General features: G+C 56.0%; 1 protein-coding gene across 1 annotated transcript in view; it reads left to right on the plus strand.

Annotated features, from left to right (window-relative positions):
• Positions 1–13,325, plus strand: part of ARPC1B (actin related protein 2/3 complex subunit 1B) — a 44,082-nt gene that overhangs the window by 16,072 nt on the left and 14,685 nt on the right. The window contains exons 2-6 of the mRNA XM_053694619.1: positions 397–462; positions 6,448–6,552; positions 8,892–9,114; positions 9,504–9,611; positions 9,695–9,901. Coding sequence (XP_053550594.1) covers positions 399–462; positions 6,448–6,552; positions 8,892–9,114; positions 9,504–9,611; positions 9,695–9,901 — 707 coding nt within the window. The 5' untranslated portion in view covers positions 397–398. The remainder of the gene's footprint in view (positions 1–396; positions 463–6,447; positions 6,553–8,891; positions 9,115–9,503; positions 9,612–9,694; positions 9,902–13,325) is intronic.

A 13,325-nucleotide genomic window follows, 5' to 3' on the forward strand; every position in this document is an offset into this window, starting at 1 on the left:
CTCAGCCACTCACTAGCGGTCACTCAGACCCTCACTAGAGGTCACTCAGCCCCTCACTAGAGGTCACTCAGCCCCTCATTAGAGGTCACTCAACTCCTCACTAGAGGTCACTCAGGCTCTCACTAGAGGTCACTCAGTTCCTCACTAGAGGTCACTCAGTTCCTCACTAGAGGTCACTCAGGCTCTCACTAGAGGTCACTCAGTCCCTCATTAGAGGTCACTCAGCCTCTCATTAGAAATCACTCAGCCCCTCACTAGAGGTCACTCAGTCTCTCACTAGGGGTCACTCAGGCTCTCACTAGAGGTCACTCAGTCGCTCATAGAGGTCACTCAGCCTCTCACTAGAAGTCACTAAGCTCCTCAATGAAAGTCACTATGTTCTATTCCCCCCCACAGATATGGCATTTCACAGCTTCCTCCTTGAGCCCATTAGCTGCCATGCTTGGAACAAAGATGGAAACCGTAAGTAAACCAGTACTAGTAATCCTTGCATGTAGCAAATAACTTGTGTTTGTTTTTTTGTTCCCCACCTCCCTTTATGGGCAGCAATCCCCTTCTCCCTGTGTGCTCTGCTTTGTTCCTCCTCCTCTGTGCTGCAGGCTCCTCCTCCTCTGTGCTGCAGGCCCCTCCTCCTCTGTGCTGCAGGCCCCTCCTTCCTGTGTGCATTGCAGTCCCCTCCTCCTCCTCTGTTCACTTCAGGCCCCTTCTCTGTGAGCTGCAGGTCCCTCCTATGTGCTCTGCAGGACCCTCCTCCCTGTGTGCACTGTAGTCCCCTCCTTCTCTATGCGCTGCAGGCCCCTCTTCCTCTGTGTGTGCTGCAGGCTCCTCCTCCTCTGTGTGCTGCAGGCCCCTCCTCCTCTGTGTGCGCTGCAGGCCCCTCCTATTCTGTGCGCGCTGCAGGCCCCTCCTCTGTGTGCGCTGCAGGCCTCTCCTCCTCTGTGTGCGCTGCAGGCCCCTCCTATTCTGTGCGCGCTGCAGGCCCCTCTTCCTCTGTGTACGCTTCAGGCCCCTCCTCTGTGTGCGCTGCAGGCCCCTCCTCCTCTGTGAGCGCTGCAGGCCCCTCCTCCTCTGTGTGCGCTGCCGGCCCCTCCTCCTCTGTGTGCGCTGCCGGCCCCTCCTCCTCTGTGTGCGCTGCCGGCCCCTCCTCCTCTGTGTGCGCTGCCGGCCCCTCTTCCTCTGTGTGCGCTGCCGGCCCCTCCTCCTCTGTGTGCGCTGCAGGCTCCTCCTCCTCTGTGTGCGCTGCCGGCCCCTCTTCCTCTGTGTGCGCTGCCGGCCCCTCCTCCTCTGTGTGCGCTGCCGGCCCCTCTTCCTCTGTGTACGCTGCAGGCCCCTCTTCCTCTGTGTGCGCTGCCGGCCCCTCTTCCTCTGTGTGCGCTGCCGGCCCCTCCTCCTCTGTGTGCGCTGCAGGCCCCTCTTCCTCTGTGTGCGCTGCCGGCCCCTCCTCCTCTGTGTGCGCTGCCGGCCCCTCCTCCTCTGTGTGCGCTGCAGGCTCCTCCTCCTCTGTGTGCGCTGCAGGCCCCTCTTCCTCTGTGTGCGCTGCCGGCCCTTCTTCCTCTGTGTGCGCTGCCGGCCCCTCCTCCTCTGTGTGCGCTGCCGGCCCCTCCTCCTCTGTGTGCCCTGCCGGCCCCTCCTCCTCTGTGTGTGCTGCAGGCCCCTCCTCCTCTGTGTGCGCTGCCGGCCCCTCCTCCTCTGTGTGCGCTGCAGGCCCCTCCTCCTCTGTGTGCGCTGCCGGCCCCTCCTCCTCTGTGTGCGCTGCAGGCCCCTCCTCCTCTGTGTGCGCTGCAGGCCCCTCCTCCTCTGTGTGCGCTGCAGGCCCCTCCTCCTCTGTGTGCGCTGCAGGCCTCTCCTCCTCTGTGTGCGCTGCAGGCCTCTCCTCCTCTGTGTGCGCTGCAGGCCTCTCCTCCTCTGTGTGCGCTGCAGGCCCCTCCTCCTCTGTGCTGCAGGCTCCTCTGTGTGCGCTGCCGGCCCCTCCTCCTCTGTGTGCGCTGCAGGCTCCTCTGTGTGCGCTGCACGCCCTCCTCCTCTGTGTGCTGCAGGCTCCTCTGTGTGCGCTGCAGGCCCCTCCTCCTCTGTGTGCGCTGCAGGCCCCTCTTCCTCTGTGTGTGCTGCCGGCTCCTCCTCTGTGTGCGCTGCAGGCCCCTCCTCCTCTGTGTGCGCTGCAGGCCCCTCCTCCTCTGTGTGCGCTGCAGGCCCCTCCTCCTCTGTGTGCGCTGCAGGCCCCTCCTCCTCTGTGTGCGCTGCAGGCCCCTCCTCCTCTGTGTGTGCTGCAGGCCCCTCCTCCTCTGTGTGTGCTGCCGGCCTCTCCTCCTCTGTATGCCCTGCCGGCCCCTCCTCCTCTGTGTGCGCTGCCGGCCCCTCCTCCTCTGTGTGCGCTGCCGGCCCCTCCTCCTCTGTGTGCGCTGCAGGCTCCTCCTGTGTGCGCTGCGGGCTCCTCCTCTGTGTGCGCTGCGGGCTCCTCCTGTGTGCGCTGCGGGCTCCTCCTCTGTGTGCACTGCCGGCCCCTCCTCCTCTGTGTGCGCTGCAGGCTCCTCCTCTGTGTGCGCTGCAGGTTCTTCCTCCTCTGTGTGCGCTGCAGGCCCCCCCTCCTCTGTGTGCGCTGCAGGCTCCTCCTCTGTGTGCGCTGTAGGCCCCTCCTCTGTGTGCGCTGTAGGCTCCTCTGTGCGCTGTAGACTCCTCCTCTATGTGCGCTGCTGGCTCCTCCTCCTCTGTGTGCGCTGTAGGCTCCTCCTCTGTGTGCGCTGCAGGCTCTTCCTCCTCTGTGTGCGCTGCAGGCCCCCCTCCTCTGTGTGCGCTGCAGGCTCCTCCTCTGTGTGCGCTGTAGGCCCCTCCTCTGTGTGCGCTGTAGACTCCTCCTCTATGTGCGCTGCTGGCTCCTCCTCCTCTGTGTGCGCTGTAGGCTCCTCCTCTGTGTGCGCTGCCGGCTCCTCCTGCTCTGTGCGCTGCCAGCCCCTCCTCCTCTGTGTGCGCTGTAGGCTCCTCCTCTGTGTGCGCTGTATGCTCCTCCTTTGTGTGTGCGCTGCCGGCCCCTCCTCATTTGTGTGCGCTGCAGGCCCTTCCTCCTCTGTGTGCGCTGCAGGCCCCTCCTCCTCTGTGTGCGCTGCAGGCTCCTCCTCTGTGTGCGCTGCAGGCTCCTCCTCTGTGTGCGCTGCAGGCTCCTCCTCTGTGTGCGCTGCAGGCCCTTCCTCCTCTGTGTGTGCTGCAGGCCCCTCCTCCTCTGTGTGCGCTGCAGGCTCCTCCTCTGTGTGCGCTGTAGGCTCCTCTGTGCGCTCCTCTGTGCGCTGTAGACTCCTCCTCTATGTGCGCTGCTGGCTCCTCCTCCTCTGTGTGCGCTGTAGGCTCCTCCTCTGTGTGCGCTTCTGGCTCCTCCTGCTCTGTGCGCTGCCGGCCCCTCCTCCTCTGTGTGCGCTGCCAGCCCCTCCTCCTCTGTGTGCGCTGTAGGCTCCTCCTCTGTGTGCGCTGTATGCTCCTCCTTTGTGTGTGCGCTGCCGGCCCCTCCTCCTTTGTGTGCGCTGCCGGCCCCTTCTCCTCTGTGTGCACTGCAGGCCCTTCCTCCTCTGTGTGCGCTGCCGGCCCCTCCTCCTCTGTGTGCGCTGCCGGCCCCTCCTCTGTGTGTGCTGCCGGCCCCTCCTCCTCTGTGTGTGCTGCCGGCCCCTCCTCCTCTGTGTGCGCTGCCGGCCCCTCCTCCTCTGTGTGCGCTGCCGGCCCCTCCTCCTCTGTGTGCGCTGCAGGCTCCTCCTCTGTGTGCGCTGCCGGCCCCTCTTCCTCTGTGTGCGCTGCCGGCCCCTCCTCCTCTGTGTGCGCTGCAGGCCCCTCCTCCTCTGTGTGCGCTGCCGGCTCCTCCTCTGTGTGCGCTGCCGGCCCCTCCTCCTCTGTGTGCGCTGTAGGTTCCTCCTCTGTGTGCGCTGTAGGTTCCTCCTCTGTGTGCGCTGCAGGCCCCTCCTCCTCTGTGTGTGCTGCCGGCCCCTCCTCCTCTGTGTGCGCTGTAGGTTCCTCCTCTGTGTGTGCTGCAGGCCCCTCTTCCTCTGTGTGCGCTGCCGGCCCCTCCTCCTCTGTGTGCGCTACCGGCCCCTCCTCCTCTGTGTGCGCTGCCGGCCCCTCCTCCTCTGTGTGCGCTGCCGGCCCCTCCTCCTCTGTGTGCGCTGCCGGCCCCTCCTCCTCTGTGTGCGCTGCCGGCCCCTCCTCCTCTGTGTGCGCTGCCGGCCCCTCCTCCTCTGTGTGGGCTGCAGGCCCCTCCTCTGTGCGCGCTGCTGGCTCCTCCTCTGTGTGCGCTGTATGCTCCTCCTCTGTGTGCGCTGCCGGCCCCTCCTCCTCTGTGTGCGCTGCAGGCCCCTCCTCCTCTGTGTGTGCTGCAGGCCCTTCCTCCTCTGTGTGTGCTGCAGGCCCCTCCTCCTCTGTGTGCGCTGCAGGCCCCTCCTCCTCTGTGTGCGCTGCAGGCCCCTCCTCCTCTGTGTGCGCTGCAGGCCCCTCCTCCTCTGTGTGCGCTGCAGGCCCCTCCTCCTCTGTGTGCGCTGCAGGCCCTTCCTCCTCTGTGTTTGCTGCAGGCCCTTCTTCCTCTGTGTTTGCGCTGCAGGCCCTTCCTCCTCTGTGTGCGCTGCAGGCCCCTCCTCCTCTGTGTGCACTGCAGGCTCCTCTGTGTGCGCTGTAGGCTCCTCCTCTGTGTGCGCTGCCGGCTCCTCCTGCTCTGTGCGCTGCCGGCCCCTCCTCCTCTGTGTGCACTGCAGGCCCTTCCTTCTCTGTGTGCGCTGTAGGCTCCTCCTCAGTGTGCGCTGTAGGCTCCTCCTCTATGTACACTGCATGCCCCTCCTCTGTGTGCGCTGCAGGCCCCTCCTCTGTGCGCGCTGCAGGCCCCTCCTCTGTGCGCGCTGCAGGCCCCTCCTCTGTGCGCGCTGCTGGCTCCTCCTCCTCTGTGTGCGCTGCCGGCCACTCCTCCTCTGTGTGCGCTGCCGGACCCTCCTCCTCTGTGTGCGCTGTAGGCCCCTCCTCTGTGTGCGCTGTAGGCTCCTCCTCTGTGTGCGCTGTATGCTCCTCCTTTGTGTGCGCTGCCGGCCCCTCCTCCTCTGTGTGTGCTGCAGGCCCCTCCTCCTCTGTGTGCGCTGCAGGCTCCTCCTCTGTGTGCGCTGTAGGCTCCTCTGTGCGCTGTAGACTCCTCCTCTATGTGCGCTGCTGGCTCCTCCTCCTCTGTGTGCGCTGTAGGCTCCTCCTCTGTGTGCGCTGCTGGCCCCTCCTCCTCTGTGTGCGCTGCTGGCTCCTCCTGCTCTGTGCGCTGCCGGCCCCTCCTCCTCTGTGTGCGCTGCCAGCCCCTCCTCCTCTGTGTGCGCTGTAGGCTCCTCCTCTGTGTGCGCTGTATGCTCCTCCTTTGTGTGTGCGCTGCCGGCCCCTCCTCCTTTGTGTGCGCTGCCGGCCCCTTCTCCTCTGTGTGCACTGCAGGCCCTTCCTCCTCTGTTTGCGCTGCCGGCCCCTCCTCCTCTGTGTGTGCTGCCGGCCCCTCCTCCTCTGTGTGCGCTGCAGGCCCTTCCTCCTCTGTGTGCGCTGCTGGCCCCTCCTCTGTGTGCGCTGCCGGCTCCTCCTCTGTGTGCGCTGCCGGCCCCTCCTCCTCTGTGTGCGCTGCCGGCCCCTCCTCCTCTGTGTGCGCTGCCGGCCCTTCCTCCTCTGTGTGTGCTGCAGGCCCTTCCTCCTCTGTGTGCGCTGTAGGCTCCTCCTCTGTGTGCGCTGCAGACTCCTCCTCTGTGTGCGCTGCCGGCCCCTCCTCTGTGTGCGCTGCAGGCTCCTCCTCTGTGTGCGCTGCAGGCTCCTCCTCTGTGTGCGCTGCAGGCTCCTCCTCTTCTCTGTGCGTTGCAGGCCCCTCCTCTGTGTGCGCTGCAGGCCCTTCCTCCTCTGTGTGCGCTGCCGGCCCCTCCTCCTCTGTGTGCGCTGCAGACTCCTCCTCTGTTTGCGCTGCAGGCTCCTCCTCTGTGTGCGCTGTAGGCCCCTCCTCTGTGTGCGCTGTAGGCCCCTCCTCTGTGTGCGCTGTAGGCCCCTCCTCTGTGTGCGCTGTAGGCCCCTCCTCTGTGTGCGCTGTAGGCCCCTCCTCTGTGTGCGCTGTAGGCCCCTCCTCTGTGCGCTGCAGGCTCCTCTGTGCGCTGCAGGCTCCTCCTCTATGTGTGCTGTAGACTCCTCCTCTATGTGCGCTGCAGGCTCCTCCTCTGTGCACTGCAAGCTCCTCCTCTGTGTGCGCTGCCGGCTCCTCCTCTGTGTGCGCTGCCGGCCCCTCCTCCTCTGTGTACGCTGCCGGCCCCTCCTCCTCTGTGTACGCTGCCGGCCCCTCCTCCTCTGTGTACGCTGCCGGCCCCTCCTCCTCTGTGTACGCTGCCGGCTCCTCCTCCCTTGTGTTCTGTGTTTTATTTTGCTTCTTTGCATTGTTACTATAAGCCGCTCTGGTAACATTCATATTTACTATCCAATTCCCAGAAATCGCTTTCTGCCCCAATAGTCATGATGTTCACATCTATAAGAAGGATGGTGACAAATGGACCAAACTGCATGAGCTGAAGGAGCACAACGGCCAAGTGACGGGTAAGTTCCCCGAGTGCAGTGATGGTTCTTGTAGCGCTTTCCATGTGTTACTCACAGACCTCAGGGGTGCCAGCTACCCTGAGCGTACAAGGCTGCCCCTTACTCACATGCCCGGTACTGTACCCAGGGTAAGGAAAGAGAATTTACCCAAATACTAACGGGGAGTGCTGGAGAGGAGGGCACTCTTCTACATGTCTGGTGGTATTGTCTGCACATCTCAGAGATCGGCAGGGTTCTAGGAATCGCAATCACATCTAAACCAAACTATTTAATGTATCACAACCCAAAGTAGCCCATGAAGCCAAATATCTCCTTTTACTTCTGATGCTTAATGGAGCGAAAGGATTAATCCCTAAATATTGGAAGACACAACAAACCCCCTACGGGAGTGGAAGGTCCGGATTGGGGACCTGCTTCAGCTGGAAATATATCACTAGTATGAAAATAGGTAAAATCGAGACCCATGAAATTATGCTACTGATTTGGGAAAGCAAAGGCCTTGAATTTGGTTTTAAACCACACCTCCGCCCACCCACCCACTGGCAAAGTCACCCAGATTTAGTTTCCTCATCACATCTCCTTCCTCTACCTACTTTTAAGCGCACACACAAACTCCCTCCTCCCCTCCCCTCTACTTTTTGTTTTCTCTCTCCCGATCACGTCCTCCTTGTCCACTTCCTTCTATATCATCTATGACCTCCTTCACAAGCAAATACATCAGGTCCTCTTAAAGGTCATTTTTCAATGTGAAAAGAGAATTAGGATCAAAACTATCATTGTACTATTGATCTAGACCTGATGCAACATATATGTTTTCTCCTAGCGATATTAATAATACCAATGATATTTATGTTACAAAAAGAAAAATTTTATATAACAAGCTCAAATTTGATGGACTTGCAAGCCCCTCTCTTTCCAAAAGACTTTTGTTGTAACTTCTTTGAACTCCTCAAGGACTAAAGCTGTGCAACACGGCGGGGTTACCGTACACTTTTGACAGAGCAATGCCTTTGAGTGTACCTTCAATTTTGCCTTTGTAGTGTTGTACATTTAATTACAATAAAGCTTGTTTAAAAATAAAAAAAACACGTTGCTGCTATATCTGTCTATACTGTAACACAGTTCCGATATTAGACAAAGACAACAATTTATAATAGAGAAATATTTTGATGAACAAAAGATAGTCACGGTGCGTTTAGATAAAAATGAGGATTTGCAAACAAAATTATGCACTGTAAACAGACGAAAATAACAGAACCTATTCCTTTTTCAGCTCAGCTTTGTGCCTCCCATGTGAATGATGTTTTAAGTCACATTAAACATTAAATACATTTTTGGCTGAGGTCAGGTTGTAAGTCGGTTCACTTTCAAAGAAGGGCAAAGGATTATTACTTAGTACAGGCACATTTAATAATAATACATTTTTAGCTCAATCACTTTGGGGAACCAAGTGGATTATTTGATATCAGACATTGAAACATCACGGAATCCTTATATGAAGTTAGTTGTCCTGTAATTAAACTCACAGTTGGCTTGTGGATAAGATCACATCTCTTGGACAGCCTTGGTCATAAAAATGAAAATAAACCACCAATACATTTAAATTTAGATGGAATTTTAATTGCCCACCAGACCTTGTTGCAAGAAGGTAAATATCCTAACCCCACTGTTACAGATATTAGGAGGGTCTTCAACACCAAACAAATGGTTCCTAGGCACAAACTGGAGTCTTGAGTTGAGTCATGGGGGTAACTCACTGTACACTGAGCATCTTTGACTGATAAATAAATATATATTTATATTAGAGATACAAGAAATACCCCAGGATGAAGTGAGGAGGCAGGAGATTCTCTTGGTGAGATAAAGAATGAAGAGACAGAGAGGACTTGTGACTAAGGGCATTTTAGATATGAAGAGGGCCCAGACCGTAGCATTAGTAATAAATTAATTTCACTTACCTAACATTTTCCTCATCTAACTCTGTATTAACATCTTTCTCAATCTTGCAGTCCTCATCTCCTGTTTCTCAACCTCCTATCCTTCTAGATTGTAAGTTCCCTTCTAGATTGTAAGTTCCCACGGGGATAGGGCCCTCAATCCCTCCTGTATGTGTTTGTAAATTTTGTCCTGCTTGTATTGTTTAATTTAAATTAATTGTATCCATGGACAGCGCTGCGGAATATGTTGGCGCTTAATAAATAAAGTATAATAATAATAATTAGTAGATACAACAAGGAGGCAGAAAGCAGTATGGATTATACCAGGTGTCTAGGTACATTCATAGGGCTCGTGGCTGGATTTCTGGCTTTTTGTTCAACTGTCACTTGCTTTGTCTGCAGGTATAGACTGGGCCCCAGAGAGTAACCGCATTGTGACATGTGGAACAGACCGGAACGCCTACGTATGGACATTGAAGAACAACGTATGGAAACCTACCTTAGTCATTCTGAGGATCAACCGCGCTGCACGCTGTGTGAAGTGGTCACCCCGTGAGAACAAGTTTGCTGTGGGCAGCAGCTCCAGGCTCATCTCTATCTGCTACTTTGAGCAAGAGAATGACTGGTGAGTGTGACAATCCTTACATTTATTCTGTACATTGCAGGTTGGGTGTGGGTTTCGTTTGGTACTTTGAGGGGTAACAGCAAGATAAGGAAGATGTCAAACACTTCCAACAAGACCTATTTATCAAATTTAGAATAATGAGCACCTTTACGTGTCTGTGCTCACTACACCCTTCTCCTGGTTTACTACCAAAACTTCAAACTTGTTGCACTTGTCCGTTGCACAGCTCTGAAAATAACTCAAAAATAATTGCTACAAAAAAGCATTAGACTTTGGCCCTTGTTGTGTGAATGTGCAAATCTTGCTATGTGTTCCCTGCCTCTTATTGCTCCCAATGGAAGACAGACACCTATTATTTCTGATCTCTAACCCTCTATCCCCTATAATAGGTGGGTCTGCAAACACATAAAGAAACCTATTCGCTCCACCGTTCTCAGTCTAGACTGGCACCCTAATAACGTACTGCTGGCCGCTGGATCAAGTGACTTTAAGAGCAGGTAAAGTGAGAACATAAATAGATCAGAGGGTTTGATGTCCTGCCTGACATCAATAACTGGGTTTAATCCGTCTCTCTTTACAGGATTTTCTCTGCCTATATTAAGGAGGTGGAGGAGCGGCCTGCGCCTACACCATGGGGCAATAAGATGCCCTTTGGGGAGCTGATGTTTGAGTCAAGCAGCAACTGTGGATGGGTACACAGTGTCTGCTTCTCACACAGTGGGGACCGAATGGCCTGGGTGAGCCATGATAGCACTGTCTGCATCTCTGATGCCAACAAGAAGATGAGGTGAGATCCATGGCTTAGGGATAGCAATAGGTACTCATGAGAGGTCCAGGGCAGAGGGAGAACAAAGGGGTACTCATGATATCAAGAGTGAGAGACAACAAGGGGAACTCATGAGAGATCTAGGGCAGAGAGAGAGCAAGGGGTACTCATGTGATATCCATGGCTGAGGGATAGCAATAGGTACTCATGAGAGGTCCATGGTAAGAAAGAGAACAAGGGGTTATGTGAGATCCAGAGTGAGAGACAACAAGGGGAACTCATGAGAGATCTAGGGCAGAGAGAAAGCAAGGGGTACTCATTAGAGATCTGGAGCAGAGAGAGAGAGAGCAAATGGAACTCATGAGAGATCTGGGACAGAGAGAGAGTACAAGGGGAACTCATGAGAGGTCTGGGGCAGAGAGTGAGCAAGGGGTACTCATGAGAGATCTGAGGCAGAGAGAGAACAAAGGGGTACTCATGAGAGATCTGGGACAGAGAGAGAGAACAAGGGGAACTCATGAGAGATCTGGGGCAGAGAGAGAGAAAGGGGAACTCATGAGAGATCTGAGGCAGAGAGAGAAAGCAAGGGGAATTCATGAGAGATCATGGGCAGAGAGAGAGAGCAAGGGGTACTCATGAGAGATCTGGGGCAGAGAGAGAGAGCAAGGGGTACTCATGAGAGATCTGGGGCAGAGATAGAGAGAGAGCAAGGGGAACTCATGAGAAATCCAGGGCAGAGAGGGAGAAAGGGGAACTCATGAGAGATCTGGGCCAGATAGAGAGAGCAAGGGGATCTCATGAGAGATCTGGGGCAGAGAGAGAGAAAGGGGAACTCATGAGAGATCTGGGGCAGAGATAGAGAGAGAGCAAGGGGAACTCATGAGAAATCCAGGGCAGAGAGGGAGAAAGGGGAACTCATGAGAGATCCAGGGCAGAGAGAGAACAAGGTGAACTCATGAGAGATCTGGGGCAGAGAGAGAAAGCAAGGGGAACTCATGAGAGATCTGGGGCAGAGAGAGAAAGCAAGGGGAATTCATGAGAGATCTGGGGCAGAGAGTGAGAGCAAGGGGTACTCATGAGAGGTCTGGGGCATAGAGAGAGCAAAGGGGTACTCATGAGAGGTCTGGGACAGAGAGAGAGCAAAGAGGTACTCATGAGAGGTCTGGGGTAGAGAGAGAGAGCAAGGGGAACTCATGAGAGAACTGGGGCAGAGAGAGAGCAAGGGGAACTCATGAGAGATCTGGGGCAGAGAGAGAGCAAGGGGTACTCATGAGAGAACTGGGGCAGAGAGAGAGCAAGGGGAACTCATGAGAGGTCTGGGGCAGAGAGAGAGCAAGGGGTACTCATGAGAGGTCTGGGGCAGAGAGAGAGCAAGGGGAACTCATGAGAGAACTGGGGCAGAGAGAGAGCAAGGGGTACTCATGAGAGGTCTGGGGCAGAGAGAGAGCAAAGGGAACTCCTGAGAGATCTGGGGCAGAGAGAGAGAGAAAGGGGAACTCATGAGAGATCTGGGGCAGAGAGAGAGAGCAAGGGGAATTCATGAGAGATCTGGGGCAGAGAGAGAGAGCAAGGGGAATTCATGAGAGATCTGGGGCAGAGAGAGAGAGCAAGGGGAACTCATGAGAGATCTGGGGCAGAGAGAGAGTGAGGGGATCTCATGAGAGATCTGGGGCAGAGAGAGAGAAAGGGGAACTCATGAGAGATCTGGGGCAGAGAGAGAAAGCAAGGGGAATTCATGAGAGATCTGGGACAGAGAGAGAGAGCAAGGGGAACTCATGAGAGATCTGGGGCAGAGAGAGAGTGAGGGGAACTCATGAGAGATCTGGGGCAGAGAGAGAAAGCAAGGGGAATTCATGAGAGATCTGGGCCAGATAGAGAGAGCAAGGGGATCTCATGAGAGATCTGGGGCAGAGAGAGAAAGCAAGGGGATCTCATGAGAGATCTGGGGCAGAGAGAGAGAGCAAGGGGATCTCATGAGAGATCTGGGCCAGATAGAGAGAGCAAGGGGATCTCATGAGAGATCTGGGGCAGAGAGAGAGAGCAAGGTGTACTCATGAGAGATCTGGGACAGAGAGAGAGAAAGGGGAACTCATGAGAGATCTGGGCCAGATAGAGAGAGCAAGGGGAATTCATGAGTGATCTGGGGCAGAGAGAGAGAGCAAGGGGAACTCATGAGAGATCTGGGGCAGAGAGAGAGCAAGGTGTACTCATGAGAGATCTGGGGCAGAGAGAGAGAGCAAGGGGTACTCATAAGAGATCTGGGTCAGAGAGAGAGCAAGGGTTACTCATGAGAGGTCTGGGGCAGAGAGAGAGCAAAGGGGTACTCATGAGAGATCTGGGGCAGAGAGAGAGCAAGGGGATCTCATGAGAGATCTGGGGCAGAGAGAGAACAAAGGGGTACTCATGAGAGGTCTGGGGCAGAGAGAGAGCAAGGGGATCTCATGAGAGATCTGGGGCAGAGAGAGAACAAAGGGGAACTCATGAGAGGTCTGGGGCAGAGAGAGAACAAAGGGGTACTCATGAGAGGTCTGGGGCAGAGAGAGAGCAAGGGGAACTCATGAGAGGTCTGGGGCAGAGAGAGAACAAAGGGGAACTCATGAGAGGTCTGGGGCAGAGAGAGAACAAAGGGGAACTCATGAGAGGTCTGGGGCAGAGAGAGAACAAAGGGGAACTCATGAGAGGTCTGGGGCAGAGAGAGAACAAAGGGGAACTCATGAGAGGTCTGGGGCAGAGAGAGAACAAAGGGGAACTCATGAGAGGTCTGGGGCAGAGAGAGAACAAAGGGTTACTCATGAGAGATCTGGGGCAGAGAGAGAGCAAGGGGATCTCATGAGAGATCTGGGGCAGAGAGAGAACAAAGGGGTACTCATGAGAGGTCTGGGGCAGAGAGAGAAAGCAAGGGGAATTCATGAGAGATCTGGAGCAGAGAGAGAGAGCAATGGGTACTCATGAGAGGTCTGGGACAGAGAGAGAGCAAAGAGGTACTCATGAGAGGTCTGGGGTAGAGAGAGAGAGCAAAGAGGTACTCATGAGAGAACTGGGGCAGAGAGAGAGCAAGGGGTACTCATGAGAGGTCTGGGGCAGAGAGAGAGCAAGGGGAACTCTTGAGAGATCTGGTTGGGGCAGAGAGAGAGAGAAAGGGGAACTCATGAGAGATCTGGGGCAGAGAGAGAAAGCGAGGGGAACTCATGAGAGATCTGGGGCAGAGAGAGAGCAAGGGGAACTCTTGAGAGATCTGGTTGGGGCAGAGAGAGAGAGAAAGGGGAACTCATGAGAGATCTGGGGCAGAGAGAGAAAGCGAGGGGAACTCATGAGAGATCTGGGGCAGAGAGAGAGAGCAAGGGGAACTCATGAGAGATCTGGGGCAGAGAGAGAGCAAGGTTTACTCATGAGAGATCTGGGGCAGAGAGAGAGAGCAAGGTGTACTCATGAGAGATCTGGGGCA

Source organism: Bombina bombina, chromosome 11, assembly GCF_027579735.1.
Source record: "Bombina bombina isolate aBomBom1 chromosome 11, aBomBom1.pri, whole genome shotgun sequence".
Taxonomy (NCBI): Eukaryota; Metazoa; Chordata; class Amphibia; order Anura; family Bombinatoridae; genus Bombina; species Bombina bombina.